We start from the raw sequence: 27,734 nt of genomic DNA, 5'->3' as shown, positions 1-27,734 counted from the left end.
TTAATGCTATTAAGGCTATTATCCAAAGGGGGGGGAAAAAAAAGGAAAATTTTTCAGGAAAAAGAATATTTTAGGGATTTATTAGCTTTGACTGAAAAATGTTTCACAGAGTCCTTCAAAGATTTCAATTATTAATAAGTGCACCAAGCAGTTCCTTTGTGATATTTAAGTGATGCAGTCATTAATGGCAAATGGAGATGTAATTTGTTTAGAGGGGAAAACAATTGTAGTCAGCCCTAAAGATGCTGTATGAAACGCTGAAATATAATTTCTGTTGCGGAAATCTTTAGTTCCTGTTCAATAGCCTATGAATTCACTGATAAAGGAGCACAGTGAAACTTTCTGCCCATGCCATACTCGGCAAGCTTTACATTCTCCTCCCCTTTGGTGTGCACGGACTATCACAAGTGAAGGAGCTCTGCCTCGAAGCTCAGCTTTGCTTTTGATGATTTCCTTTGACTGATGTTAGACGCTATGGGTAGGATGGGTTTGTTTTAGCAGTGGTTTCGGCGACTGCATTTTGGGCAGCCTTGTAGTGTGATAACAGCTGTGGCTGTGTGCTGGGTAGGACTTTGCAAAGGGATGCTGAATTAGTAAACAGCAAACCATGTTTGAAGGAAGAGTATGTTTCCTCACAGGGAAAGAGAGCGTTTCCCCAAATTAATGTTTTCTCTGCCATGGATAAAATCAAGAAGCTAAAGTAAAATTATCTAATGCAGAACATGATAAAATGATCGTTTGTAATTCACCATGACTGGAAATAAATGTTCAGCAAACTGCTCCCAACAGGCTTGTTGAAGATGAAATATTTATTGCTATACGTTAATTACAGGATTTAAGCAGTGTTTAAGTAATTTTGAGGGATTTGCTTTGTCTTGCGTTCAAGGATTTTGTGATTAAATCCACCTTCATCAGCTGATCGTTGTGCTAGAGTGGTTTGCGCAAACATATCCTTAACTAAACAGTGCAGCAACATTGATTATGTTGTATGGAAAGAATACTAGACAGTGTTATTCATGACCCAAGCAAAATCCAATTTCATCAGAATTAATGTTCTGCCTGTGAACTGAAACACAATAGCTCGGCAAATCTAGGAAAATATTAATCCGGTAAGGTTACATGTTTCTCCTGGGGTATAAGTCTCTGACACTAACAAGTAGTTTTAAGAAGTCTGCATATGCTTTTTTGGGTGCGATACCCAAGAGAAATCCATATACTTAAAGTATACCCTGTAAGTCATGTTCCTTCCCCTCAGCAGCTTAAGATATCAATAGAACCGTAAGTATTTTGCACCTTTACACTTTAAATACTGTTTTGTACCTGCGTATTTTGCACAAAGTTATTTTGAGGAAAATTATTGCTTTATCAGAACTTCAAGCTATTGTTGACAAAACTCTGGAATCTTAGAGTAGATGAAGAGGTGAAGCTTTTTGTTGCTTTGAGACTCTTCATTGCAGCAACCTACTGCCTGTTCAGAAGGAAAGATAAACAGAAATAAAGCAACTTAATCTCCAGTGATTCTAAACGGTTCCTGATTAGACTCTTAGATAATTAACTTCTCCTGTGATGTGCTCATTTAATAGATACCCGATCATATGTGACCATGTTTATTTAATGTACTCTGCAATATTTATACCACAATACACTCTTCTCATTATACACCAGGCGTTCTTAAATTTATTCACTCACACCTTCTGAAGCTCTTGCTTAGGCAAAACTCCACGGGCTTCAGGAAAATATATCTGAGTGTGCACGTCAGTATATGACTGTGCATAAATAGCTTCTCCAGGGACTGTCAGAAGAAAAAACAATATTTTTCTTTTTCTTCAGGATCACTGTTCTGAATTTATGTGCATTAAAAAATTAGGGACATGCTACGTGAAGTGTGACTATTTTATTTTCCTCCTTTTTCTTTTTTTTTTCAGCACAGGCTTTTATCACAGCCCTCGGGCCCCTCAGTAGATGTACCACTAAAATTGTGGTTTTCAGAGTGAGCGCAATATTGTGCGGCTTACGAGCTCAATAGATTTATGCAGAGCTTTGTTACGGAGACAGGCACCACAAAGTCACAAAGCCCTAAGGGAAGTAAAGAGGGATCTCCGTAGCATAGTCTGTCCCCTAGAATGAATGATCCGAGGGCTGGAGCACCTCCCATACAAGGACTGGCTGGGAGAGTTGGGCTTGTTCAGCCTGGAGAAGAGAAGGCTCTGGGGAGACCTCAGAGCAGCCTTTCTGTGTTTAAATGGGCTACAGGAAAGCTGGGGAGGGGCTCCTGATTGCGGAGTGCAGGGATAGGACGAAGGGGAACAATTTTAAGCTGGAAGAGGGGAGATTTAGATATGATGTTAGTAAGAATTTATTTCCTGCGAGGGTAGTGAGGCACTGGCACAGGTTGCCCAGAGAAGTTGTGGCTGCCCCATCCCTGGAGGTGTTCAAGGCCAGGATGGATGAGGCTTTGAGCAGCCTGGTCTGGTGGGAGGTGTCCCTGCCCATGGCAGGGCAGTTGGAACTGGGTGAGCTTTAAGGTCCCTTCTAACCCAAACCGTTCTATGATTCTATGAATTCCAGAGCTTTTGACGAAGACCCCTGGTTTGTAACATTTCTGGCTATACTTAAATGACCTTGGTGGATGCCTTTGTGTTTGTGCTTACTTATACATGTACATGTGAGCAAATATTTGTGTCTGAACAGTGCTGAAGTGTGGGTGCAGAGCAACCCTGTCTTGTTTTAAAGCTGCCTGACAAAACTGATCAAAATTGAAAGTTGTATCAAGTAAATGGCTGCTTTTCAAGTTCATCTTAAATTAGTAATGTGTCTCGTCTCTCACCTGAATGAGCCTATGCTGAGTTGTGAGTCTTGTAAATATGTGCCTTGACAGAGCAGAAGAATCCCGCCTGTATTCCTGTATTCTCTCAGGCTGTTTTCACTCATAACATGTGTGGACATTGATAGGGAATGCTCTCAATATTTTAAATAAAAAATACTTTAAAATAACCCAGAGAGATCTGGACAGTTTACATTAAACTGTTAAAAAAAAGAGGACTGCTTTGTTCCCTCTTTTTTAAGCTGAAAGAAAGAAAATATTTAAAAAGATCATTTCCTGGACCAGATCACTGCAGTAACTGTGGAGTGCCGTACAGCCTTGTACGGCACTTACTGCTGGAGAGTTGGAAAATGTTTTAGGGACCACAAGATCTCTCTGTGACTCAAAGCCATTTCAGATGAAGCAGATGGAGAAGTTATTTCCTACAGATTGCAAAGTGAATCTGTCACAGACTTTCTCCTAATACATATAAATGATGCATGGGAATTCTTAGTGCTGCTACGTTTAATATCATGTTGCTGGGCAGCCAATATACAAAACGAACACGAAGGAAATGGGTATCATTGATATTTTTTATTTTTAAAAAAAACAGCTATTAAAATAATTCAGCTTTGTTCCTCTGATGAAATTTAAGCTCTCTTCTGAGAACTGTGCTGGTATCAGCTGTGTGTCACTTTATATTTCCAAGTCCATGATCAAAAGTGTATCCGTGGGAAGCTGATGATCATCACCGTACAGTCACTTCAAAACAAGCAATAGAGAATAAATTGGATCTTCTCGGGTATCTATATGGAGTGATTTCCTTCCCATGCGCCTCTTCCACCTCCACAAAAGAACACTTTAGGCCTTTGCACGTGGTTTTGACCAGGCTGGCTACCATGAAAGTGTACGTCAATAGCTGTGCTGCTTGTGCTCGAGGCTTCCAGGGATAAGCACAAAGATAGACTGGGCAGAGAATGGATTAAGAACAACCCTGGAGAGAAGGACTTGGTGGTACTGGTGGATGAGAAGCTCAGCGTGAACCAACCATGTGCGCTTGAAGCCCAGAAAGCCAACCATATCCTGGGATGCAACAGCAGTGTGACCAGCAGGTCAGGGGAGACAGTTCCTCCTCTCTGCTCTGTTCTAGTGACCTAACCTAGACCTCTACGTTCAGTTCTGGAGTCCTCAGCACAGGAAGGGCATGGACCTGTTAGAGTGAGTTCAAATGAGGTCACGATAACGATCAGAGGGCCGGAGCACTCCTTTACGAGAACAGGCTGAGAGAGTCGGGCTTGCTTAGGCCAGAGATCAGGGCTACAGGAAAGACAGAGATGGGCCCCTTATCAGGGAGTGCGGGGACAGGATGAAGGGGAGTGGTTTTAAGCTGGAAGAGAGGAGATTTAGATTAGATGATAGGAAGAAATGTTTTCATATGTGGGTGGTGAGGCACTGGCGCAGGTTGCCCAGGGAGGCAGTGGCTGCCCCATCCCTGGAGGTGTTCAAGGCCAGGTTGCATGAGGTTTTGAGCAGCGTGACCTGGTGGAAGGTGTCCCTGCCCACGGCACGGGGGTTGGAACTGAATGATCTGTAAGATCTCTTCCAACCCAGACCTTTCTATGATTTTATGATACTTGAAAATTAAGTGGTTGCCATCTTTAATATGATAGGGTATGGCATAAACCCCTACAGCTCCTGTAAGAGGAAATGTCTTGTTGCAGTATATGGCTTGTGCGACCACCGAGGGCAATGGACAAAAGCAGAATCTTCCTGTTTGCTGAGGATGAAAGAGCATGTCAGTGGTACTTTGGGTAATGCCAGCGTGTTCCTCATATGAGGAAGGAGCTTCTTCTCTTTTAGTAGTTTGAAACCAAACACACAAAAAGTAACTAAATTAGGAGCTCAGAGATCTGTACTTAGCAGAGATCTGAATTGCTCTGTGGAGATGCCTCTTTCCATCAGTTGCAGAGTTAGCCTAGGGCGAGACAGCTTCTAAACCAAGTGCTTCAATAAAGTGTCTGCAATTAAACATGACGAACTTGGCCTTTGGAGGAGTGTTCTGCAAGGGGGAGCAGACTGGGGGCCACACAACTGTGCCACTCCGCAGCCCACGCTCTGTGCTGTTGTTTTCATCTCTTCTTTAACGTATGAAGTGTTGTTAATTTGTTTCCTGATAGCTAATGATTTTTATTTTCCTTCCCTTTTTGAAGGAATTACTGGAAAAATTGTCAGATTTTTTTTTCAGCCATATGAAAATGCACATGATAAAACTTAATCATGTTATATGAGATTGTTACTCTAAAAGGCAAACTATTTTAGTTACATTGTGTTATTGTGCCATTAGTACCGTTTGACTGCCAACTGTGCAGCAGTGGGACTCCAATCAACAGGAGCCTTTGTGTGTTTTCCATTGCAAATAGTGCCAAGGATAGGAGGGAGAGAAGCTCTTAGTGGTACAGGTTTTTCAATGATTAATAGTACTTGAGATCCATTTCAGTGATCAGAAATGTGTCTTAATGAGAAAATTAGTCAAACCCTAAAAGCTGCACAGCAATTTAGTTGGTGTTACTACAGGAATAATTTGTTGCTGCTGTTTTCTACCTCCAGGTTTGACTTCAGTGCAACAGTCCAGATGAAAGTCACTGTAGAGGGGACTTGGATGTTTGGTTAGTGTTCAAATGGCTGTGATTATCTGTGGGGCAGAAAGTCCCCTTAAAAGTTTCAGAGAATTTGAGGAGGAAAGCAGTTATTTCACATATAAAAATAATCAAATGCCTTTGTCCAAGTGGCTACTACAGTGCCTTCAAATATTCAGCTGCCTGCTGGTGCCATGGCAACTGATGGCAGGTGGAGTTTGGGGGACGGGGACTAAACTGAAAGGGCTACTTTGAATTTGTATTTATTTTTCCCTTCTGTAACAAAAGCACAGTAACAGGGCCTGAGATCTCTTTATGCATTCCAGCCAACTGCGTCCAAAATGTCTGATGGAGCTAATTTTTTATCTCAGTGGAAGATATCTCACTGTCATATTAAAAATCTTTTCTCATCTGTCTCTTCACAATGTGGTCTCAGTATACTTTAAAGCAAAGCCAGAGCAATTGTTCTCAACTCATACTTGTTTGCTGCTTCTCTCTCAGACCTAAAGATTTGTGTTCCTCAAAGCTTCTTGGTATTTATTCCAGCTAAATATGTTGGTCTATTAAGGCTTAACATCTCCCTCCAAAACTGCTGTCATTCTGCCTTGGAAGGCAGGTCATTCTGTCTTCTGAGAGGTCAGAAGAGTACTCAGAGTAATGATAGAGGGCACAGAACACAGCAAAACTAAAACTTTTCAGAAAGAAAACCAAACCAACCTAATCATGTGAAAACTAATATTCATGGTGATCCACGCTCAACAGGTCTGAGGAGTTTAGTCTTCTGTTATTGCGAGAGAATTCTGCCCAGAATTTATGTTATTTAAACTAACTTAGTCTAATTTGCATTTACTGAAGAGGCCAATAAATGATGTCCTGCTGGAGCAGAAAGCCATTTGTTGATGTCCCACTGACAAATGCAGGAGGGTGGGTTTGTAAAGCCCCTCCCTGGCGCTGGGCTGTGGAGCAGGACAGGGTCACAGCCAGGTGGGAACTGACTCGCTGCTGTCTGGGGCAGGATGAGAGCGGAGCAGATGGTGAACCTCTTGTCTTCTGCCTGTGTGAATGTCTGCTGCAGAACGTGCCTTGTCATCTGTGCCAAGCTCAATCCTATTGATCTTCTCAAGAGGGTTCAGTCTGAATGTTCTTGCTTTTTAATCTTGTTATATCAGAGTTGTGGAAAGTGAAAAGGTTTCAGCCTTCTAAAGGGACAATACAGTTTCTGCTTCACTCAACTCTAACCAGAAATAATTTTTTTCCCCTTGCTAAAGAATACTGATTTTTGTGCCTCTGCCATCTATGGGTCATTAGAAAGGGACTGTATTTGGGCAGAGAGATAGTATTATTTTGCTTTCGTGTGTGATCATCATCACTGTAAATGTGGCTTGGTTATTTGTAACTGCAGGTATCTCCCTGCAGCTTACAGCTGACAGGAGATAGCGAGTGACAGGATTTATTTGTCTCTGGCTTTATGCTGGGCAGCCTGTCCCTCCCGCAGCTACAATGGAAATGGCAGCTTTGCCGCCTGGTGCTCCTGAGCTTCAACAGATGCTGTTCGCACACTGCTTTCATAACTCATTACGGGCCAAACAGAAGATTACTCAGGAGTACCAGCATTCTGACATACGATTATTTGCAAACTGCTGAATTTACCCACGTCAGAAGAGTTAATTTAAAATGTAGTTGATGTTGAGAATATTTGTTGACAAATCGGGAGTGAAAAAGAAGCTTCATAGTCTAGTTACTGGGGACAAAAATCTAGAGAGGAAAAGGGAGGTTTGCTTTTGAGGTACCTGGAATATCAGTTGCAGTAATACCCAGTCGGCTTTAATCGTGTCCCTATGGTTATGCCAGCTTATTTCTCTCTGTACCTTTGAGCTGTGTCTAATGATGCACTCAAAGACTTTTGTGGCCAAGAGCAGAACTGGCACATCTGTGTGAATATGTATGGGTCAATCATCAGCTATAAATGACTTTGGAATGATTCTCTTTGACATGAAAACTTTCTAAAAGTTGAAAGAATGAAAGATATCCAGGAGTTTCATTCATCTTTCAATTAAAATCGAAATATTGGAACTAAATACAAGTCAGTCCTACATGCATTTGTAATATTCAGAGTAGTAACACATGACTGATTCTGGAAAAGGTAGTATATTCTTCTTTGCTTGACACGTGGGTGCAACAAGTAATCTTAGCTAGAACTTCATTAAGAGACCTAGAAGTGTGAAATACCAGCTGTATCCTGACATTTTTAATACCTTTGTAATATGAGTAAATTGCTTCCCAGAAAACTAAGGGAAAAGGGAATGTGTCCCTGTGAATCAGGAAGTATTAAACACTGCTTTTCTGGCTTCTTCACAAAGTTGATCTGACTTGCCATCACCTCCTAAAAGACAAAAACACTGCTAACAAAGTGTATGCAAGTAAATGTATTTTTATTTTACATTTCTACTTCTTATCCTGGCATCTATATTCCTTTCCATTTTCCTTCTTAGTACTTGGCTGTACCTTGGCTAGCTTTAAAAACTGAGATTGATGCAGCTTTGATCTGGATTTGAGACAGAGTGAAAAGTGAATGCAGCAGTGCAGGTGGTTCTTCAGACATTGGCGTGTCCTGTTAGCCCATCCTTCACTGACCAGTGTAGGTCTGGAACTGGTAACAAAAGTGAGATGTATTTTATTGGATGACATTTTCCAACAGGAACCTCCCAGTTCCTGGCCCGGCTCCTTGCAGGAAGGAGAAGGCAATCAAGCTATAGAAATGCTGTTACCTTTTGCTGGTTTTCTGCTTTGGCTCCACAGCGCTCCTCTCTCCCAGAGAGGTTGTTGAGAAGTGAGGAGGTGAGAAGCAGTGGCTTTCAGCCTTTTTCTGGGAGTCACTTGCGCGGGTGATGAGAAAATCTGAGCCCTGAGCTCCTTGTCTTACCTACAGAAAAAAGAAGATGAAAAAAATTGCTCTCCAAAATAATTACTCTCTGCGAGGCACTGAAATGGTATTATCTGTGTTTCACCAGGGGAGGAGGAGTGCTCCCTCAAGCATGGCCTTAACTCCCAAACCACCCTTTCTACCTGACTGTGCACTTCAAACTGCCTCAAATATAAAGGAGTGCAGAGCTTCAAAGTGTTGCTGTTGACAGAACCTGGCCTGTTTATGCTTTAGGAAGCACACATTTCACTCGTAAGTGCTTTCAGCAACAGACTGTGATGAATAAAACTCTACTTGCCAAAATCCAGGTCGTTGACATTACAGTGAAATGCAGTCTCCCTGTTGACCACCAGCTCTACAGCATTCCAGTCAGGGGATCTCTTCCAGGAGAAGCTGATGTCCATCTGCCTTCAGGACAGTTGGAAACGGCAGAGGAGCAGTGGCCAGTGCTCTATTTTCTTGGTTTCCTGTGAACTCTGAGTTTATCTAAGTTTTAGCAGTTATGAGGGCGAGGAGCAAATAACAGTGTTAATATAGTGAAGTGCTGCACAGAACTCCCCACAAATCCTGTCAGCTTTAATCTCTGACTTCACTGTTGTTACATTAATGGATCTCCTTTGAATGAAGCTTCCACCCTCTGTCATTTCAAGTTCTGGCAGTATAAGGCCAGAAATTCATTATGTACTTGTATTTGTTATTAACTGGCACAGCAGCTGTAAGAAATGAAATGCATTTATTTGTACATACCATGGAATAAGACTAAATTCAAAAGCACTCTCCATTAGCATTAAGGTGGTACTATAGAACAGCTGGAACATTGAGTGAACAACCTTGATAACCCAATTGTTCATTGACGCATAATTCGTTTTGCTTCTGCTGAAAGAGTAATTTCTTGGGATGTTAAGGACTTGAGATTTTGTGAGGCTGAGAATCTAACAAGAAGGGACAAAGCCCTCTCTTGACTCATGTATTTGGTTAGATGAATTAGGTGCATTTTGGGTTTATTATGGTAGATTGTATAGTGTTGCTGTAAAATAACCTGAACAGGGAAAACAAGAGAACCAGCTGATAATGCGATTCCAGCAACAAAGGAACACCATGTTCTTCTGCTTGGGCTCCCATAGATGTAATTTTTTTTTTTTAATTTGTCTTATTCTATTGACTTGTTTTACAATGTGGAAACAGATTCCTACATAGTCAAGCATTCAGGCTCTCAACGTTCCAGGTTTCTATCACTCGTGTGTTAAGGCTGCGACTGTATATTGCACTAACTCATGCTCTTTTTAAGTCTTCAGTGTCAAGCAGATAATGCTTTGTCTGATACCGAGCGTATCTTTCTTTTTTTGGGAAACATCTATGTGATCTAAAGCCTTTATAATCATAAAATTTTACTTATTTGAATGTTAGATTACATGCATACAATTTGATTTACTTTGCAACCTTAGATTAATACTGCTAGGCAGAAATATTTTTCACTATCCTCCTAGAGTTGGAAAGCATCAGAAGAGAGGAAAGCTGTTTCTGTTTGTAAGGGAATGAGCAAATAGTACACACCAATCCTTAATGCGCAATGGATCAGAAAAAAATAGCTACGCCTTCTTCCGTGGGTGATGTGTCGCTGCAGCTTTAAGTATGGACAGGAAACTTGTGAACGTGCCGTGTTACTGGCTGACTCTGCCAGATCTACAGAGATGCTGTGTTGAGTCCTGCAGCCACGCTCTGAGCAGCGTACCTTGGGCAACCTGTGCCTGATGGCTTCTGGCTAGAGTGCAAGAGCTCAGAGGGAGCTCTGCTCTGCTCCCAAATGGAGCGCTGCTCCCCTGGGTCTCAGGTGCCTGCTGCCCACCTGGTATTGATCACAGGGAGCTACTGGTGAGCTGTAAGCAGTAAAAACTGCTTTGTACTCAAATAAAAAGTACCCAAGTACTTTGCTTTATAGCTAAATTTGAGCTTGAACATTTTCATCTTCAACTTACGAGTTTGTTTCAGACTCGGTTTTTAATGAGGTTTGTGCAATTGGAAAAGAAAAATACATAGAACCATAGAATAGTTGGGATCGGAAGGGACCTTAAAGATCATCTAGTTCCAACCCCCCTGCCATGGGCAGGGACATCCCACTGGATCAGGCTGCCCAAGGCCCCATCCAGCCTGGCCTTGAACAACTTCAGGGATGGGGCAGCCACAGCTTCCCTGGGCAACCTGTGCCAGTGCCTCACCACTCTCATAGTGAAGAAATTCATCCTAATGTCCAGTCTAAATCTGCCCCTCTCCAGTTTATACCTGCTCCCCCTTGTCCTATCCCCACAGGCCTTTACGAATAGCCCTTCTCCAGCTTTCCTGTAGCCCCTTCAGGTACTGGAAGGTTGCTATGAGATCTCTGAACCTTCTCCTCTCCAGGCTGAACAACCTCAACTCCCTCAGCCTGTCCTTGTATGGAAGGTGCTCCAGCCCTCCGATCATCTTTGTAGCCCTCCTCTGGACCTGCTCCAACGGTTCCATACATAGTGTGATATAAGGTCAGCATAAAAAGCCCCTGAGACACTGCCCGTAACTCTTCTTGTTGAACAGATTAAGAAAATCAACTATGATCACCTTCAAAATCGTTCCCTTCTGAGCTGACACACAGCTGCATATGATGCTGCCAATGTTCAAAGCAATTCTGCAGATCATTTCCTGAAAGGATGTTGACTATCTCCATAATTTTTGCTTTCCATCTTCTAGCAACAAAAAATGAGTTCCTTTGAGCACTGACTGGATCATTAGGATCTCTTCACCATCAACCTCAGACAATAATTGAAAAGTTTGTCGCACAATTCTTCAGTTTCACAAGAAACGATGTTAACTCACTGATCACTCTTGCGCACTGTTTTCTCACCAAGGGTAAGAAAAACATCTCTATTTGAATGTGTGTCCGCTTGTACTGAGCGGAGTGATAGAGCTGAGCCTTGTCTCACTGTGACAGGTTAGAATATGTTCTGTAACCATCTTTTTGTCACTCCCCTCCCACTCTTGTCTTCCAAACTATAGGGTTAGTTTCAGCTTTTTTGTGTTGGACCTTCTACAAGCTTATTTTAGTGAATTTAAAAGATGGGTGTTTCCCTGGGGTGTTTGGGGTGCCTGGCACAGAGAGGCAACAAGATCCATCCTCTAGTAGCTTTTATTTGCGGTGCAGGGCTCCGTCTTTCAATAAGCAGAACTGGCGGTACTGGTGTACACTTCAGGTCATATATATCAATATAGAGGGATAAATACATCTCAGTAGAGCACAAAGCGTAACAGAAACAAAAAATTGCTATAAACACACATTTACATCTGTCATAAATCTATACTATATTATAAAAATAAAAGTATCACTAAAATATTTCTATGTCTTCCGCAGCCCATGCACCGAAGGAGCTCTGCTGTGGGTCGCAGCCCTGTCTGGTTCGGCACGGGTGGCACAGGGGCTTGAGGAGCAGAGCAGGGTCCTCATACACCTAAACAACCCCTCTGTTCTAGTACTGTTTCTTTCACACTTGTTCACTGGATGTAGAAGTTCACAACATTTGGCTATTTCATTTCCGCGTCCCAGTACTGTATGTCTGTGGGTGTACACTGAGGGAGAGGGGGAATCCAATCTCCACCTTCACGTTCTCTTGCAGGGGGGTAGTACCTCCTTGGTCCCACCAAGAGGTGTCATTAAATCATGTAATTACACTTTGTCAGTCAAGATTTTTCTGTCTTTATAATGAACACTCTGTTCCATGGTTTTCTGGTGGGAAAATTTTTAAAGCTTCACATTTGATTTCCATAAGTGCACGTGCACAGACTGTGTATTCTCTCAGAGGAAAACTTCATTCTTATAATATAAATAATTTTAAATAAGTACCTAAGAAAACTACCTATTTCCTGAAATCCTTAATAGATGCAGCTGCAGCATGGGATCAAACCACAGAGATGTAGAGGATTCTGTTAACTGAGAAGCAACACAGTCCCTTGTGAAACTCCTGCTGCCAAACTGAGATGTTCGTAATGCCCTGTGCTGGGAATTTTATCCATCTGTAATTTAATCGGGACTCTCCATTTTGAACGTATCTGACCTGATTGTGAAGTTTCTTGAAGAAAGGCAGGTACTTGCAGATAGGACTTTTAGCGTGGGTAAAGATAGGCGTGTACGCAATGCCTTCCTCCGGAGGGACTGAGTGATTTGATGCTGCTCATAGTACATCTGAATACTAAAGCCAGATTGATAAGTATCCAAGATATGAGGATGGAATGCATGGCTAAATAAATTGAAAGCATGGGTGGTCAGTGGTTTCTTCCTCAAGTAAAAGTGTGATGTCAGTATTTTCCAGTGTTGGAGAATCCGAAACATTGCTCTGGCAGCTGAACGTTAGTAAGGAGTGCTTAATGATAAATTGGTACAAAATTTCAAGGGTGGCTGTAGCTTTTGCCCGAGTTCCCGGTTGAGTACAATGTCTGAGCTGCTGGTAAAATTCCAGCCAAAAAAAGTAAAATGAAAACACAGGTAATATTTGCAAATAAATATCATACTTGGGGAACTAGGAATGCAAAATAAAATTATATAATTCATTAGAAGCAAATTAATAAACAATCAAGTAACTTTACAACATTTTTGTACACTTAAAATATAATTTTTAACATAAAATTCTATGAAAAAAATCTTGAGGTTGTAGTGCTACGTTTATGCTAAAAATGCAGAATGCCTTTGTAGTGACATGAGACAGAACAAAGCAAAATTACTGGGGATATTTCAAAGTCATTTTCATAATTATAGTATAGGAACAATTAAAAGTCATATTTGAAGAGTATGTTTGTGAATATTTGGTTTAACTAACGCATTTCCTAATTTATTATTTTTCCTTTTACATTTTAGCTTTGGGGCAGGTTTTGTTCCAAAATATTATGTACGTAATCCAAAAATAGATTTCATCTTTGGTTTAAACCAAAGATTATATTATATACAAATTGGTATATAACCTACTGGCTCTGTACCTAGAGTTCTCTGATGGAAACATATTTAAGTTTATTACAACTTTCTAGTTTATTGTAATAAATTATTCTCCTGGTTTTAGCCTTGAGTGTGCTTAAGCGTGTGATTGTTTGGTCTATGAAGGAAGATACAATGTCTCCACCTCCCCAGAGGCAAGTAAGCAGTCCATGGCTAAAGGATCTGCACTGGAATTAGGGAATGAGTGTCTTTAGTCAGTGAGTAAGTTGTATTCTAACAACGATGACTGAACACCTTTAAGCAAAGCAACATATTTCAGCTTGAGAGAAGGTAAAACTGAAAATATCAGTCCTTGGAAGGATTTGTAGGGAATGAAAGAGATAATGAGAAAACCCTCAGGATAACACACAGAAGATAGGAATTTCCAGGTACTGTATTATTTTCCCAACTGAATTTACTGTATATTGCAGCATGTGATGTCCTACACTACTATTAAAAACTGTAAAATATAAATCCCTGCCAAGTGGGATGGTGCAAAGCTGATATGAGTACCAGTACTCTTAGCCTGGTATTTATAGCTGTAGCTTAGGGTCTTCCTTGGATTGGAAGTTCACCTCTTCATTCTAGTTATTTATTGCTCCTTGATTTTTTTTATTTTTTTTTAATTTTTTTTTGTGGTTGCATGTGCTCCCCTGCTAGTGATGGGGATTAAATTCATTCCTGGGCAAACAAAAAGGGCCTTAAGTAGGATTGAATTGCACTTACGCTTTGTGCTTTACCTCTCTGTCAGACTGGATTTTGCTCATTGATAGAGAGGGATAATGAAGTCAATTCATTACGGACAACATTCTCCCAGTGCTCTGATGGATCTTGACTCCAATACGCTGCCTTCAGAATGGGACTGTGCTTGAGGCCACCGCAAACCAGAATAAAGGCTAAATAATTCCTGCAGCGTTTTTGAATTGGGAGAACATGCAAACACTAATATAATCTTCCTAAAGTCTGTAGAAATATGAAGCAGCCACTCTTAGAAATAATCTGCTTTTCTTTTGTAGGAGACAGCTTGGTGGTATTAAATACTCCTCATGCACATTTTCAAGATCTAATGGCATCAGTGTATTATTTACAATGTTATGCTCAACATTCCCAATAAGGGAAATGCCTTTTATATCTCTTTACATGCAAACCTCTCAGGAATAGATGTGAATATTTTGGAGCTACTTGCAGGGGGTATTAGTTAATTGGTGTCTCTTGTTATTTAATTCATGTCATATATAAACTTACTCATTCTTTTTAGATGATTAAATGGCATAAGTTAATAATGGTTAGAAATAGTGGCACAACACATACTTCTATTACTTCCCCCTTAATTTCAGTCAGTAGGACCAAACCTTTTTTACTGATTCTCAAGCAAGAAATCGTAGATTTAGTACTTACAGGGTTTTAAATATTAGCGACACTGTAAAACAAATGACATTTTGATTCTATGCTAATATATTACTAGTACTATCTCGCCTTTGAACAGCTATGTCGTTGTTTCTTCAACAGGTGGATTCAGGGGAATAGTTCCCACAGCCTCTTAGAGTTTGCGGTCGCTCTGGGGCTGGGTGGCTGCTGCTTGTGTAGCAAGGGGCTTTGCCATAGTAGAGCTGCATTTGCTGCACAGATCTCTCATTTCTAGAAGGCTTTCTTCCACAGCTGTTGCAAACGTGTCTGAAGAGGTTTCTTTACAGTCTTTAAAGCTCGAGATGCAGAATAAGATGTGTTCTGGCTGAGGGTTGTAACATGCCCCATAACCGTTGGGCACCACAGGTCCATAGCAGCAGAACATTTCCATTGTAGTTGGGACCTGGTTGGGGGAAGAAGGTACGGAGTGATGTCCTGATAATTCAGGGGACATGAAATCAGCTGGTTAAGAATGAGGAAAAAGATAAGCAAGTGCTACAAATGCTTTGAATGTGGTGAAACCCCTTGTAGAACATTGTTATCTTCAGAAGTCCAGACCTGGAGCTGGCACTCGAAAGGTTATGCTGATTTCAGTATACAATTTGGTTCTTTGCAAATGTTAGACAACTGGTACAATTCAAAGTGTATATAATGCATTTCCTTGCTCACTTTATATAAAGTCTTCAACATCTATAAGCTTTGTTACTGACAGACAGGGAATTAAGGCTTTATGCAATTCTAATACATAGAATTATGACACAAAACTTTCTCTTTTTAATTTCTTAAGGTTTATGTTAAATTTGTAATGTGAAGACAATCAATTAAAGCATTTTCCATTCCTAATAATTTATATATGCTGTATAAAAACATATTTCAATGCATCTAGGAGCCGTATTTCTATTACAACTCAGTTTAATCATGGCATAATACAGAAGTGAGACACTTTCTCCTGCAGAAAACAAAAGATGTGATAGAAATGAGTATGTTTCAGACTGTGTGCATGGGCCTTCACAAATGACATTTGGCTTTTTAATGGTGTAGAACAAGCCATTAGTCCTGCTAATAGAGCCATAGAATTGTCAGATAAATTTGCTGTGCAACAGCCGAAGGCTATAAAGCTATTCAGAAGCACTCTTTGCTCATGGATAGTTTCTTGGAGAATTTATGTAGTAGTATGTTGGTTACATTCACTCATATCTGAAAGCCTACAAACATTATGACAAGATCAAATTACTTATTAAGCTTTTATGATGTAGCATAATATTATAAGTCTCTTTTGCTGCATAGTTCCAATCTGTGCAGTTAGGTTAATGTTTCAGTAAATGAATTCCTACATAGATTCCTTCTTTCATTAGGACTGCTACTATATGCAATGAAACATTGAATTTTTAGCTGTATGCTATAAAGGTATTTCCTTATTCAGAACATTAAATGTAGGTAATGTTGACTCCTAGTGTAGCTGCAAATAACTGTAAGTTCCTAAATGTCTGTAAATGTCTAAAATGCCCGTAAATCCAAAATGCATGTGTACAGAGGTTGCAGTCTGAATACCGGAGGCTCTCAGGGAGTTCAAAGACAGATGGTTTTGAGGGGAAAATCTTCTCATGGCTCTTGGCTTTTGTCTCTCAGAGTGGCAGCCTGTCTGGCTTGTGGCTGTACTGCCACTGGAGTAAAGAATTCCCACGAGAGCTCTTGCTCTAGCGGAAGGAGGAGAAGAAAGGGGGTGGGAAGTTACGTAGTTTGGGAAGTGAGGAAACGTTGAGCCCTCACACAATTTTTACTGAGTTTGTGTGCAATTCCAAAATTTCCAGGTAGGGCTTTGGATATTGCAAGGGAAGTGATAATTTCAGTTAGTATTTACTGTGCTGACTTTGTGAAATGAATCAGAACTGGATTAAAAATCTGGGAAATTTTGCAGCCTTCTTGATAGTATCAGCTTTTTCGTTTGTTTTATACATCTTCCTCACTGTGAGCTATAAGGTCTGAATCAGCCTTTGCTTAGCAAGACCAGTGAACAGGAGAAACTCACCTGGCTGGTTGAGAGGATGAATCGGTTGCTTGTCAAATAAGTCTCATCCGTAAATATCTCTGGCAGTTCCTTGAAGTGTTCCCTTGCCACCTCTCTGAGCCCTAGCAGGTGATTGTCTATTGCCATTCCAGTAATAGCCTGTGAATGACATAAGAAGACACCAGCGTTTAACTAAATACAGAGATATTTTCTTAACTGTTAGTGCCTTATTTTCTGGTCAGAGCTGCTAAACTTGGTTTGAGTGATGTAATGCCTGTAATGTTCAGATATTACCCTGAGTATGTACTTTGCTGATGACCAATAACTAGAAATTCATACAGTGCTCTGAAGATGTAAAAATTAAAAAGGAGATGGTCTTGAGATGTATTATGTGCTGGTTTTATCTGGCATTCTGGGCGTTCAGCATCTCTGAGCTGAGTATCATGGGCTGGGCTTCCAAAAATGCTGAGAGGACCATACAGTATACCAGTTCTAAGCATGTTTTGGAATTGCCTGTGCATCATTTGGATGATATCTCAAGATAGGAGGCTCCAAAACACCTCCATATTGGAACAAATTAATCTTTCGTTCCCCTGCTGCCCGCACCTCACTCCGGCAGATAAAACAAGAGTTATCCCATAGAATTTAGATCCAAAGGTCTGGTAGATGTCTGCAACAGATTTAACAGGTGATCACAGAATAACAGGTAGGTTTGCCAGTGATCTATTGCAGATGTACTAGCGTGTCCTGCCACTTGAGAAGATTGGGGCTAAAACTCTTTATCTGCTGCTCAAATATCGCAGTTCCCTTCCCCACTCCCTGTCCTAGCTTCATTGCAGAGCTGGATTATCTCAGGAGCAGTTCTTGCTCTAACAAGGCAATTGGAAACAATAAGTGTAGGACAGCACAGGTGAATGGTACCATAGTCCAGGCACCATGAGTCTAGAAACAAATTAAAATGGGGTCTAATGTGGACAATAATGTGCTTGACAAGCAAGAGACTTAAAGCAGTCTACTTGTTGTCCAGCTTGCCTGTGCCTTTGCTCATCATCATTCCCAGCATGCAATAGCCATGCTTGCCCCCAAACCCTGGTCCCAAATGTCACCGATTTCCTCTCCTGTCTCATGGTTACGTGCAAGGTGATCGTCGGCGTGTGCGGTGGCTGAATGGTGGCAGGAAGGGCATGCTGGTGGCCAGCTGGCTGGCTCTCAAGAGCTACTGCCCAGCCTGCAGTTAAGCTTTCTGCCATGACTTCTTGTGCTGGGGTCTCTCTGTTCTACTCAGCTGCCTAATGCCTTAAGGAATTTGTTAGCTTTAAGGTCTTTGCCCTGCTAGCAAATGTGATTGAAGACAACTAAAAGGATCAAAAGTCAGTAGTGGGAGATGAGCAGACAGGAAAGTTACAGTTTTGTTTCTTTAGGAATCCAAATAAAGAATTATTCCAACCAGGCAGGAATTGCCTCGTATAAAAAAATGTGCATTTCAACTTTTTCAGTCTAGATTTAATCCAGCTGCTGAGAGTGTCGATTATGAGGACTGGGCTGGTGCTCATCACTGGTGACAGGGTGAGGTCACATACAAAGGGAACACTGAACAAAGCAACATCGTATTACACCAAGAGCTTAACCTGCATCCCCATGGCACAGGCCCCTTGTCCCAAGCAAAACAAGCAACCCAAGAGAAGGCAGGGTTTAAAACAGAGCAAAAGCTCTTAAGAGGAGAGTCATTTTAACCACTAATAAATGCCTTAAGCATGGGGCCAGGAGCACATAACCCTGTTTGGTTTATTAAGGAGTAGGCACCATTGCCTATGGAGGTATTTGTTGATCAGTCCAGATGGAGCAAGAATGCTTGCAAAAAAGCAGCGTACATCAGGGCACCTTGTTTTCCCATTGAGGGAAACTGGCTTGATAATCAAAGGAAATATTTTGCTATCACATAAGATTTATAAGGCTGTTAGCAATGACATTTTTGCAACATAGATCAATGTCATGTCTGAAGAGAGGCCGAGACAGGCTAACGAAATAAACTGTGAGTCAACGCCTAGGAAAAAACTGTGCTAAATTGAATTTTAGAGCTCCACATTTAAGATAGCAATGCTACTAGTAAGCCCTAACAAGGGGAAATAAAATCATTAAATTGCTTTTTGTTTTATGAAGTAGATTTTTTTTGTTTGTTTTTCTTAGGAGCTATTGCATTTCAGTCTGTTACACACGATTTAGTCAGACCATGTAAGTCTTGCCCTTAGTTTAAAGGCACAATGATTGCATTCTGCTGTTTTGAGAAAGAAAGGGGAGTTTGAGTAGAAATACCTGGAGACCTTTTTAAATTTAAAGATAAATTAATTTTCCAATGGCGATTTAAATGTTTTTATTTAAAAATAAAATAAAGAAGCTACAGTGAGGGCTGAATTTTTTCATGGTTTCTTCTGGAACTGAAATGACTTGGAAGAGGGGATTCTGTGGAAACTTTTACTTTTTTTTTTTTTTGTTAAAAAGATCATAGAATCATAGACTGCTTTGGTTTGGAAGAGATCTTTACAGGTCATATAGTACAAATCCTGGCAAGACCAGAGATACCTTCCACTGGATCAGGTTTCTCAGAGCCCCATCCATCCCGATTCTGAATGTTTCCAGGGATGGTGCCTCTACTACCTCCCTGGCCAATCCCGTTGCGGTGTTGCACCACTCTTATTGTAAAAATCTTCTTCCTTATATCCAGGCTAAATCCATCCTCCCTTAGTTTAAAGACATTTCTCCTTGTCCTGTTACAACAGGCCTTGCTAAAAAGTCTGTTCCCAGCTTTCCATAGGCCCTTTAAGTACAGCAAGGCTGCTAAAAGGTTTCTCCAGACCCTTCTCTTCTCCAGGCTGAACAACCCCAACTCTTTCAGCCTGTCCTCATAGCAGAGGGGCTCCAGCTCTCAGATCATCTCCGTGGCCTCCTCTGGACTCTCTCCAACAGCTCCATGTCCTTCCTGTGCTGAGGGTCCCAAGAGTTGGACACAGGATCCCAGGTGATGTCTCACCAGAGCCAATGGAGTGGCAGAATCACCCAATGCCATTGGTTGTGACTTAACAGACCTACAGAACATTGTGTTCTTTGGGAGGTTACCCTGAGGTGGTTCAGGTGAGGCAGTTGCCCTGAAGTAAGGCTTCCCTCTGCTTTAGAGGTGATGTGGAGTCTCAGCTTCAAAGATGGGGGTTCCCAATACAAAGCTCAAAACACAAACCCATTTCTCTTCCCTGCTTCTTTTGTTTCACAGTCTTAAGAACAAATCCTGTCCGAAAGCAATACTTCGCCTTTGTAGTGTTCTCTGTATACCTTTGGAACCACCGCTGGAAGTGAATGATTTCTTGGATATCATGAGTATTTAGAGTAATCCGCAATGTGGCTTTGTTGGCCAATGGTCTGAGACAAAACCATGGGTAGCAAATTCACTTAATATAGCTGGTTTTTAACATTTATTAATTTCATGAGTGGTTTGACTAAGTTGTTTGTAGAGCAAATCTGTGCTTTGTCTGGGCACAGTGGGGTGTAGAGAGTTACCGAGACTGAATTGTCTCATTTTTAATCAACAGAACATGAGTCATATTTGATATTAAACTGATTTCTTCACTGGAGGGCATCTCTTCCTTTTATTAGACACTGCATTCAGGTCTTTAAAGGAGAACTTACTGTAATCATTCCCTTACTGTTAATGACCTCTATTAGAAATGGCACTTTGGAAAACCAGAATACACTTTCCAGAATACCGGTGCATCTGAGGATCAGGTCCCAAATAGGGACCTCTCTTCTCTAGGGAAGAGAAACATAACAAAATGCATAAGTGATTGGGTGGTTCATTTCTTTTTTGTTGTTTTTTCTTTCTTTCTTTTTTTTTTTTTTTTTGTGGGGGAAGGGGTTAGGAGTGGGAAGTTACTGATGTGTTACAGCTGTCTTGAGCTTATCTGTAACATCATAGTTTGAGTCTAAATGCCTATAAATTTGAGGGATCTGGATTTTGCAGGTTTTTTTCTCATGCATGTTATATAGCAGTTGAATTGGTTTGTTTTAAGCCCTTTTTTGCTTTTCATCCTGATAAAGCAAGATCTTGGCTGTCTGTTAGCCACCCCATTGCCACTTTTCTTGCTATCTTCATGGCTAACATTCCATGTTGGTCATACAGCATGCGGAATAAAGACTTATTTCATCTGGCTACTGTTCTCCCTTGCAAATCTTTCCGTATGCCCAAGAAATTCCCTTTATTGAATTTTGATTGCGATCTCTTTAAGATGGAAGCCATTTTTAATTGCTAATATGTATAACAGCTAGCTGAGCGGAATCCTAACTTGTGTCTAGGATTCCTAGTTATGACACAGATACAAATAATAAATGTTTCACAGATGCACATTCCCTGTACATCTGTTGAGTACAGTGTCACATTCCACTGCAGTTCTAGATAAGAGAGTTAATGCCCAACAGTGACGGTCCTACTACTGATGTCTAAAGCAGAATTTTGTTATCTTTCCTTCCAGGAAGTATTTTTAAGGTGACATTAATTGAATATGGTGATTTGAAGGGTGTTTGGATCATTAGAAATTTTTGTGAGTGTGACATAGCAGGTACTTTCCTATTCAGAGGTGACTATATTTTCTGCTGCTTAAATAGTTAATGATTGTATCTTTTTGTATTTTCTTAGAAGCAACTAGTCCTTATTCAGACAAAGCAGTATTTTACTTACCAGAACAGTGTAATTAGTCTGAGCTGCAATTGCATCCTTAAGTCTCTGCATCTTCTCAGAATCCTATCGGGGGAAGCAAAATACAACTTTTTAAAGAATAAACTCTCAAAGAAATAGCATATTCCATCAATTAACCAGCAGCCAAACTGCAAGCAGTCTCAAATGTCCTTTGCTTACACCTGGCTCAGGTTTAAGTACTCTTCACAAATTAAAAACTATAGGGATTCAATGTCCTGATCAGCACCAGTGCCTGGATGTGCAAGGGTTGAATGGGTTTATAGGTGCTGGTTTGTTTGAAGTCAAGGAAATCCCTTTGTGGATCCCTTCTGTGGATTTCTGGGGTGTAGATTATTACTAATTTGAATCACTCTGTTTAAAGTAGGGAAAGTGATTGCCTAGCAGAATTCAGTGTTTTCTAAATGGTCAGGCAGTATATCCTGTCCAGAATGGTTTATCTGGACACTGACAGCTATATTAATGAAAGCCATTACTGATATTTTACTAGACAGTCAAAAAATTACTCCCCTGTGTGAAAGGGCATCTAGAATTTTCCAAGGCTGCTCTGCCCTCCACAGATGCCTCGCATTTGAGATAACAAGCTAGTAAATTTTGACTCCTGTCAAATGGGAGCCTTTTATATTAAGGGAAGGATCCTAAGAAGTGCTGCCCTGCTGTACATCAAGTCCGACGTGGTAACTTTGGGAGACCCTGAAGCAGCCAGAAATGACTGGGTATCCAGATGAACAGGGAACCTTCAGCTCCTATGGACGATGAATGATCTTTTGAACAAAGAATTCATTTTAGAAGCAATTCAAGGCCACCATCAGGGACCTTCAAAGCAGAGAGTCTGATATGTTTTCATGGGGCTGTAGCTAGGCCTTAATTCCCTTATACAGATTAAATTACCAAATGCTGTCTTTAAATCTGATTAATTTACAGCTATCCAAGCATTCTGCTGTGTCAGTTGCCATTTCTTTTACAGCAAGTGTCAGATGCATGAGATATTTCTCCTCCTAGAGAATCAATCCAAGTCAATCCATCTCTGGTGACTGTTCGAGATATTGTCTGAAGATAATTTTTATTAACATCAGATAGAGAATTGGTTTTAATTTGATTTGAATTAATCACTATTAGCAAACAATATTTTGGGGAGTTCAAGGCTACTTAGACAAAGTGATGCGTCTCTGTCCAAAAAACAGAATTAACCCCTTCACATTCAGAGGCGATGTGTTGTTCTGAAGAAGTTGCCTTGGAATAGCGTTGTGTTAAATGAATTATGTTTCTAATGATGCTGTGACAATAGCATATAAAGATTTTAACTGAAGGATAAAGATGTTCACATCAAAACACAGATGTCTAAAATTTTGTGGGAGAGAGCAATCACAGGTCAGTTTAAATGTCCTTTGCATCTCTCAGTAGACAACAAACCAAGCTCAGTGAGCGGGTTTGCATTATGATTGCAGGTTTTCAATTATTCTCCCTATTTGGTACTGCCAGAGCATGCAAAATAAAGATCTGAGGATTGAGCCTGAGCTCATTCTAGACCTGCGTGGCATTCTTCTACTTGCTTGCGTGAAGCGGTACAGTTTAGTATGCTGTGAAGGGTGGGCACAGTCTCAGATTTAGGTGGGATTGTTAGAGGAATACAGAAGGATCTGTTAAAACAGCATGCCAGGAGCAGGATGAGTCCTCCTACAAGTACAGTCAGCCTGTAGCAATGTGTGTTGGGAGTGAAGGGATGCTCAGTGCCCATGTGGGGATGGGAAGCTGTCCGCAGATGACAGCAGCTTCTAATGAAATAGAAGTAAGAACAGTGTTGTCAGACAGGACACTGATAGATAATAACAACAGCTTCTTCTTGTCTACTGCATGGTAGTCACTATCGTGTGTAATAGAATGGTCATAATCTACATTAGAATACCCACTCAGTGTATGGAATTAATTCCATACACTGGTATCCTTTGAGTTATCTTTTTAACATGGAACTTATTTGAGTCTTGTTCTTCATGAGCTAAGTTCTGGGCATAGTAACCTCCACTGAAGAAACAGTGGAAGAGCAGAGCACTTCTCTGGGCAAATTTTCCTCATCCTCTGGGACACTACAGCTTGGGTTATAATATTCCATTAATTTGCACTTAATCAACAGCCTAGCAAAACTTCTAGCAATGCGATGCTAGATTCTAAAGAAGAGTCATGTGGGCTGTTGCCAATGGAGTGGGCTTACTGTGCAAAATAATCTATAATGTGGCAGTAGTTTTCTTTTAAAGAGCCACCTGGAAATTCCCTGTACAGCGGCAAAGTGCAGTGTGTGGAAGCAGCACACAGAGATATTGCGGGAGGCTCTCCAGGGATGGCAGGAGGGACAATGCACAAAGCTGTTTGTGCAGCTATAGTCTCAGGTCTCTCGGCTGTACCTCTGTATCCCCAACAACCGTGTACAGTACTCATGCTTCTGGCAAACAGATGGTGGTGTCTCAAAGAAAGGCAATTCAATTTTTCTTTTTTTACAGGATGTCAGGACAGTTTGCAGAGTTGTTTTATTCGCTTGATGAAGTTTTTTCATCATGAGCATTCAGTCCCCTTGAGGATCCTAACAAACAAAGTCTATTTGGTAGAAACGTATCTTTAAAACAAAAAATATTGACCAGAAGATATCCACCTTATCCAGAAATCAAAGCATATGAATTCTATCACTACACACATTGCAATCCACAGCAGAGCTATCTACTGCAGGGGACCTGCAATTCCCCTGCTGCAGCATTACAATCATCTGGAACTTTGCAGGTTCAGCCTAGATCTCTCCAGTGAGCAGAATTTGGATCTGATGATTGATCATTCAGAAGTCACTACTAGGTCTAAAATCGGATATTTTGTTTCTTATAATGTCATGTTTAGGCACCTGTGAATTTTCTGGATGCTTAAATAAAAATAAGGAAATATTTCTATTTAGCTTAATGGTTGGTTTGCACAGAAAGCAAAGTCCTGTAAGGCTTTTGACCCTCCCCTATGCCTTTGTGTTCTCAGTTAACTGTTAAAAAAACAGGGAATGAGGATCACAAATGCATTATTTGCTTAATGTTTAGCTAAAGAAGGTAGAAGGAGTCAGGTCAACGTACCGGTACAGCTGTCTTGTCATCAATCATTGCTTTTACAAAAGCAAATGCTTCTGAGGTAGCAGACCTAATGTTGTCTACTCTGCCCTCATCAAATCGGCGTATGGAAGCACTTTCATAGGTAGGGACAAGCCTCCCATGGCATCTGAGAGAATGAAGCAGGAAAAACAAAGAATAATTACTTTCAAGGAGTCCTAAAGCGTAAAAGAAATATAGGCTTGGTACATTTTATTGTTACAGCCAAGATTTTATTTTTTGCATGGTATTAATCTTAATGTTGATGGAATTCTATAAGAAACTTAAAAAAGATGGATGCTCACTCCTTTTTAATATGAGGAGCTGTGTACAGCTGTATACATTTTAGTTATGCATTGCCAGTAAAAAAATGACTTGCTGTGTACAAACAAGGCTCGTAAAACTAAAATTTACTGAAAGATCTCAAGGAGTGTTTTATGTGTACTGCTTCATAAAATAATTGTGTAATTAATCATTTACTTATGGGCGTGAAATATGTTTTATTTAAAACAAGAAAAAATGCAACCTGCGTGTGAATGAAAAATAGATAAATAAAGGGGAAAAGGACTCTCTTGGAGACTGTGAGCTGGAATGAAAAAATAGCATTTTGGTAGCAAATAGACCAAAGTGTGAAGACTTCTTTGTTTTGGGTCCAGGTATATAGTTGCCATTCCTTGGTTCAGGACACCTGCTGCACCTTCCAGTTGAAGCAGGGGTTTTGGAACATAAATGTCCCCTACGGTTTTTGTTGCATACGCAGGATTTACGTTGTGGCTGGGAGACAGATGAAAATCTTAGATCTTGTTAGAATTGGTTAATGGAACGCACAAAATGGATGTTTAACAGACGCTAATGGAGTACACAAAATGTGTTGAGCATCTCTGGTTCTGACTAGGCAAAGACCACTTCAGGATTTAATATGACTTGATAAAGAATTATTTGTGTAATAAGCTGTTCCACAGGAAACCGTGCAACCGCTCCCTAGCCTGGAGCGTTAGCAGTTCTGACAACAGAAAGGAGCTTTTAACTTTGATAATACCATGGAAATTAGAGGATATTATCGAATCTTGGGATGCCTGTGAAGGAGGAAGCAGCAGTAGTTGCTATCCTGTGCAGGAACTCTGATCTGATATGCTCCTCTAGTATTTTCCCTTGTGAATGCTTTTCCCTCTGTGGGGCAGGGGATGCATAGAGTGGTGACCTGTGGGTTATTGCCGTGGTTCTTCCCAACTTACCTGCAGGGGCAAGGAAGAGCTTCTGCCCCAGAAATGCGCACTCCCCAGCTGCTTCTGCCGCTTCTCATGCCAAGCGCTGAGGCAGCTGTGGGGAAGGGTCTGGCTGGAATGGTGTGTGTGGGACAAAAAGGGTTGGGAAGGCAGAGCAATCAGAAGGAAAGGGAGTGAGGGAAAGAAGTATTTATTCCCAGAACTGGGTGGCAATTCCTGTCTTGTCTGACCTACAGTCATTAGGTGTGATGACTCATTTCCATGCAGGAGACACTTGTTTGGGTGCTGAAGGAAAATGGGACCCGAATCTCCCCTTGTGCTGCAGTGTTCCTGTGATTGGAATTAACCTTACCTGTAAAATGCCAGCTGAAGTGCTACTTGAATGTAGGCATCTGGACTAATCTTTTGTTTCTTAATAAATTCCTTCCCATAGTTCTCAAACTTGTATGCAATAAAGTCCAGATTTTTTACTATCCTGGAAAACAAGCAGAGGCAGTTACCACGGGGGAGGGTACAAGAACCTCCTGTTCTATTTGCATTTGCAAATAAAACCCAGGGATCATTTCCTGCTTGTTCCCACTCAGAGATGAGTGGGCTCCTGCTCTTCACACGGTCGTGGGCTTTGAGAACTTGTTCCTACTCAGCAGCTTTTATTCATACAGGTTCTAGACTGGGCTTATCTGCAGCCTCAACACGAGCTGTGGCTCTTGGGTCACTCTGTTCATTTGAGTAAAATGCCTTTTTAAAAAGAAACAAACCTACTGTTTCCATTCCCAAAACCTAAGCCAGAGCCTCCTTTTTGTCCCAGTCAGTGGTTGGGGTTGGAACTGGATTATCTTTAAGGTCCCTTCCAACCCAAACCATTCTGTGATTCTATGATGATTCTATGTTCTCGGCAAATTTCTGTGACTAGTGTGAGAAATGGGCGGATTTAAAACCTTATGAAAGCTGTAAGCAGCTTGCAAGCTTCAGTTTAGAGGAATACTACTTTTATTTAAAAACAAAAAGGAATTACTCTGCATCCTGAATGTTTTCAAGCTCTCGTGTACGCTTCTAGCTGCTTTGAGGTCTCATCTAATGCAGTCGCACAGGACATGCTTTCAACTGGTCTTGCAGACAACGTGTTAATTCTCGGCACAGATCATATGCCTGAGATGAAATAAGTTAAAAACCCCTCTCTCACTGCTATCCCCACCCCTAAAGATCATGCAAATATATTACAGTCTGGAAACACCGTCAGAAGAATTAACCTTTGTAGGAGCAACATGGGATATAAACAAAGTACATTCCTGGATTCAAATTGTTTATTCAAACTAGTTGTATTCTACTATCCAACATACATATCCCATTGTCCTGGCTTTGGCACCATAAGGTGCATCCACAAAACCAGAGGACCTGCACTGTTTGCAGCCTGTGCAAACAGAACTCGATTGTTTTTCCAGTGGTCTTTTGCTTTCCTAGTATTGACATGGAAAGAAAGCAATGGTAATGTAAATCCTGAATACAGTGAAGTAGCTTCAGCCTGTAAGGGTGCCACCCTGCAAAGTAATGCTATGTATGTCCAGCTTGGGAAGATGAGGAGGAACAGGAGAGCAGGGAGAGCCCTTGAGGAAGAAACCCATGCCTGCATGCACTGCTGGGTAGTGCCCAGCTTGAAGTCATTGTTGAGAAAAATGAGGCATCTGTTCTACCTTTGGAGTTTTTCTGCTGATGATGCCAAATGTGCCTGAATTTCAGGGGAACATTTCCATCTTAGTCTCCGTGGAGCGGGAAGCTCACTCACTGAATCAGCTCGGACTAATTTCTTGGAGCTGTCTTTCCTGGTAGGACGCGAGAGAAAAGTCATTAAGTTCACAAGAATAATCTATCCATTGCAAACCACTTTTTAAC

General features: G+C 41.0%; 1 protein-coding gene across 2 annotated transcripts in view; it reads right to left on the bottom strand.

Annotated features, from left to right (window-relative positions):
- Positions 1 to 11,178: 11,178 nt before the first annotated feature.
- Positions 11,179 to 27,734, bottom strand: part of CHAT (choline O-acetyltransferase) — a 35,455-nt gene continuing 18,899 nt past the window's right edge. For both annotated transcript variants that reach the window (XM_054072286.1, XM_054072287.1), the window contains 6 exons: positions 27,536 to 27,664; positions 26,197 to 26,319; positions 24,607 to 24,748; positions 21,491 to 21,553; positions 16,789 to 16,926; positions 11,179 to 15,162 (listed from right to left, as the gene is read on the bottom strand). In XM_054072286.1, the coding sequence (XP_053928261.1) occupies positions 14,893 to 15,162; positions 16,789 to 16,926; positions 21,491 to 21,553; positions 24,607 to 24,748; positions 26,197 to 26,319; positions 27,536 to 27,664 (865 nt within the window). In that variant the 3' untranslated portion in view covers positions 11,179 to 14,892. The remainder of the gene's footprint in view (positions 15,163 to 16,788; positions 16,927 to 21,490; positions 21,554 to 24,606; positions 24,749 to 26,196; positions 26,320 to 27,535; positions 27,665 to 27,734) is intronic.

The sequence above is a fragment of the Cuculus canorus genome, chromosome 7 (assembly GCF_017976375.1).
Source record: "Cuculus canorus isolate bCucCan1 chromosome 7, bCucCan1.pri, whole genome shotgun sequence".
Taxonomy (NCBI): Eukaryota; Metazoa; Chordata; class Aves; order Cuculiformes; family Cuculidae; genus Cuculus; species Cuculus canorus.
This window is presented reverse-complemented; position numbering and strand designations above follow the sequence as displayed.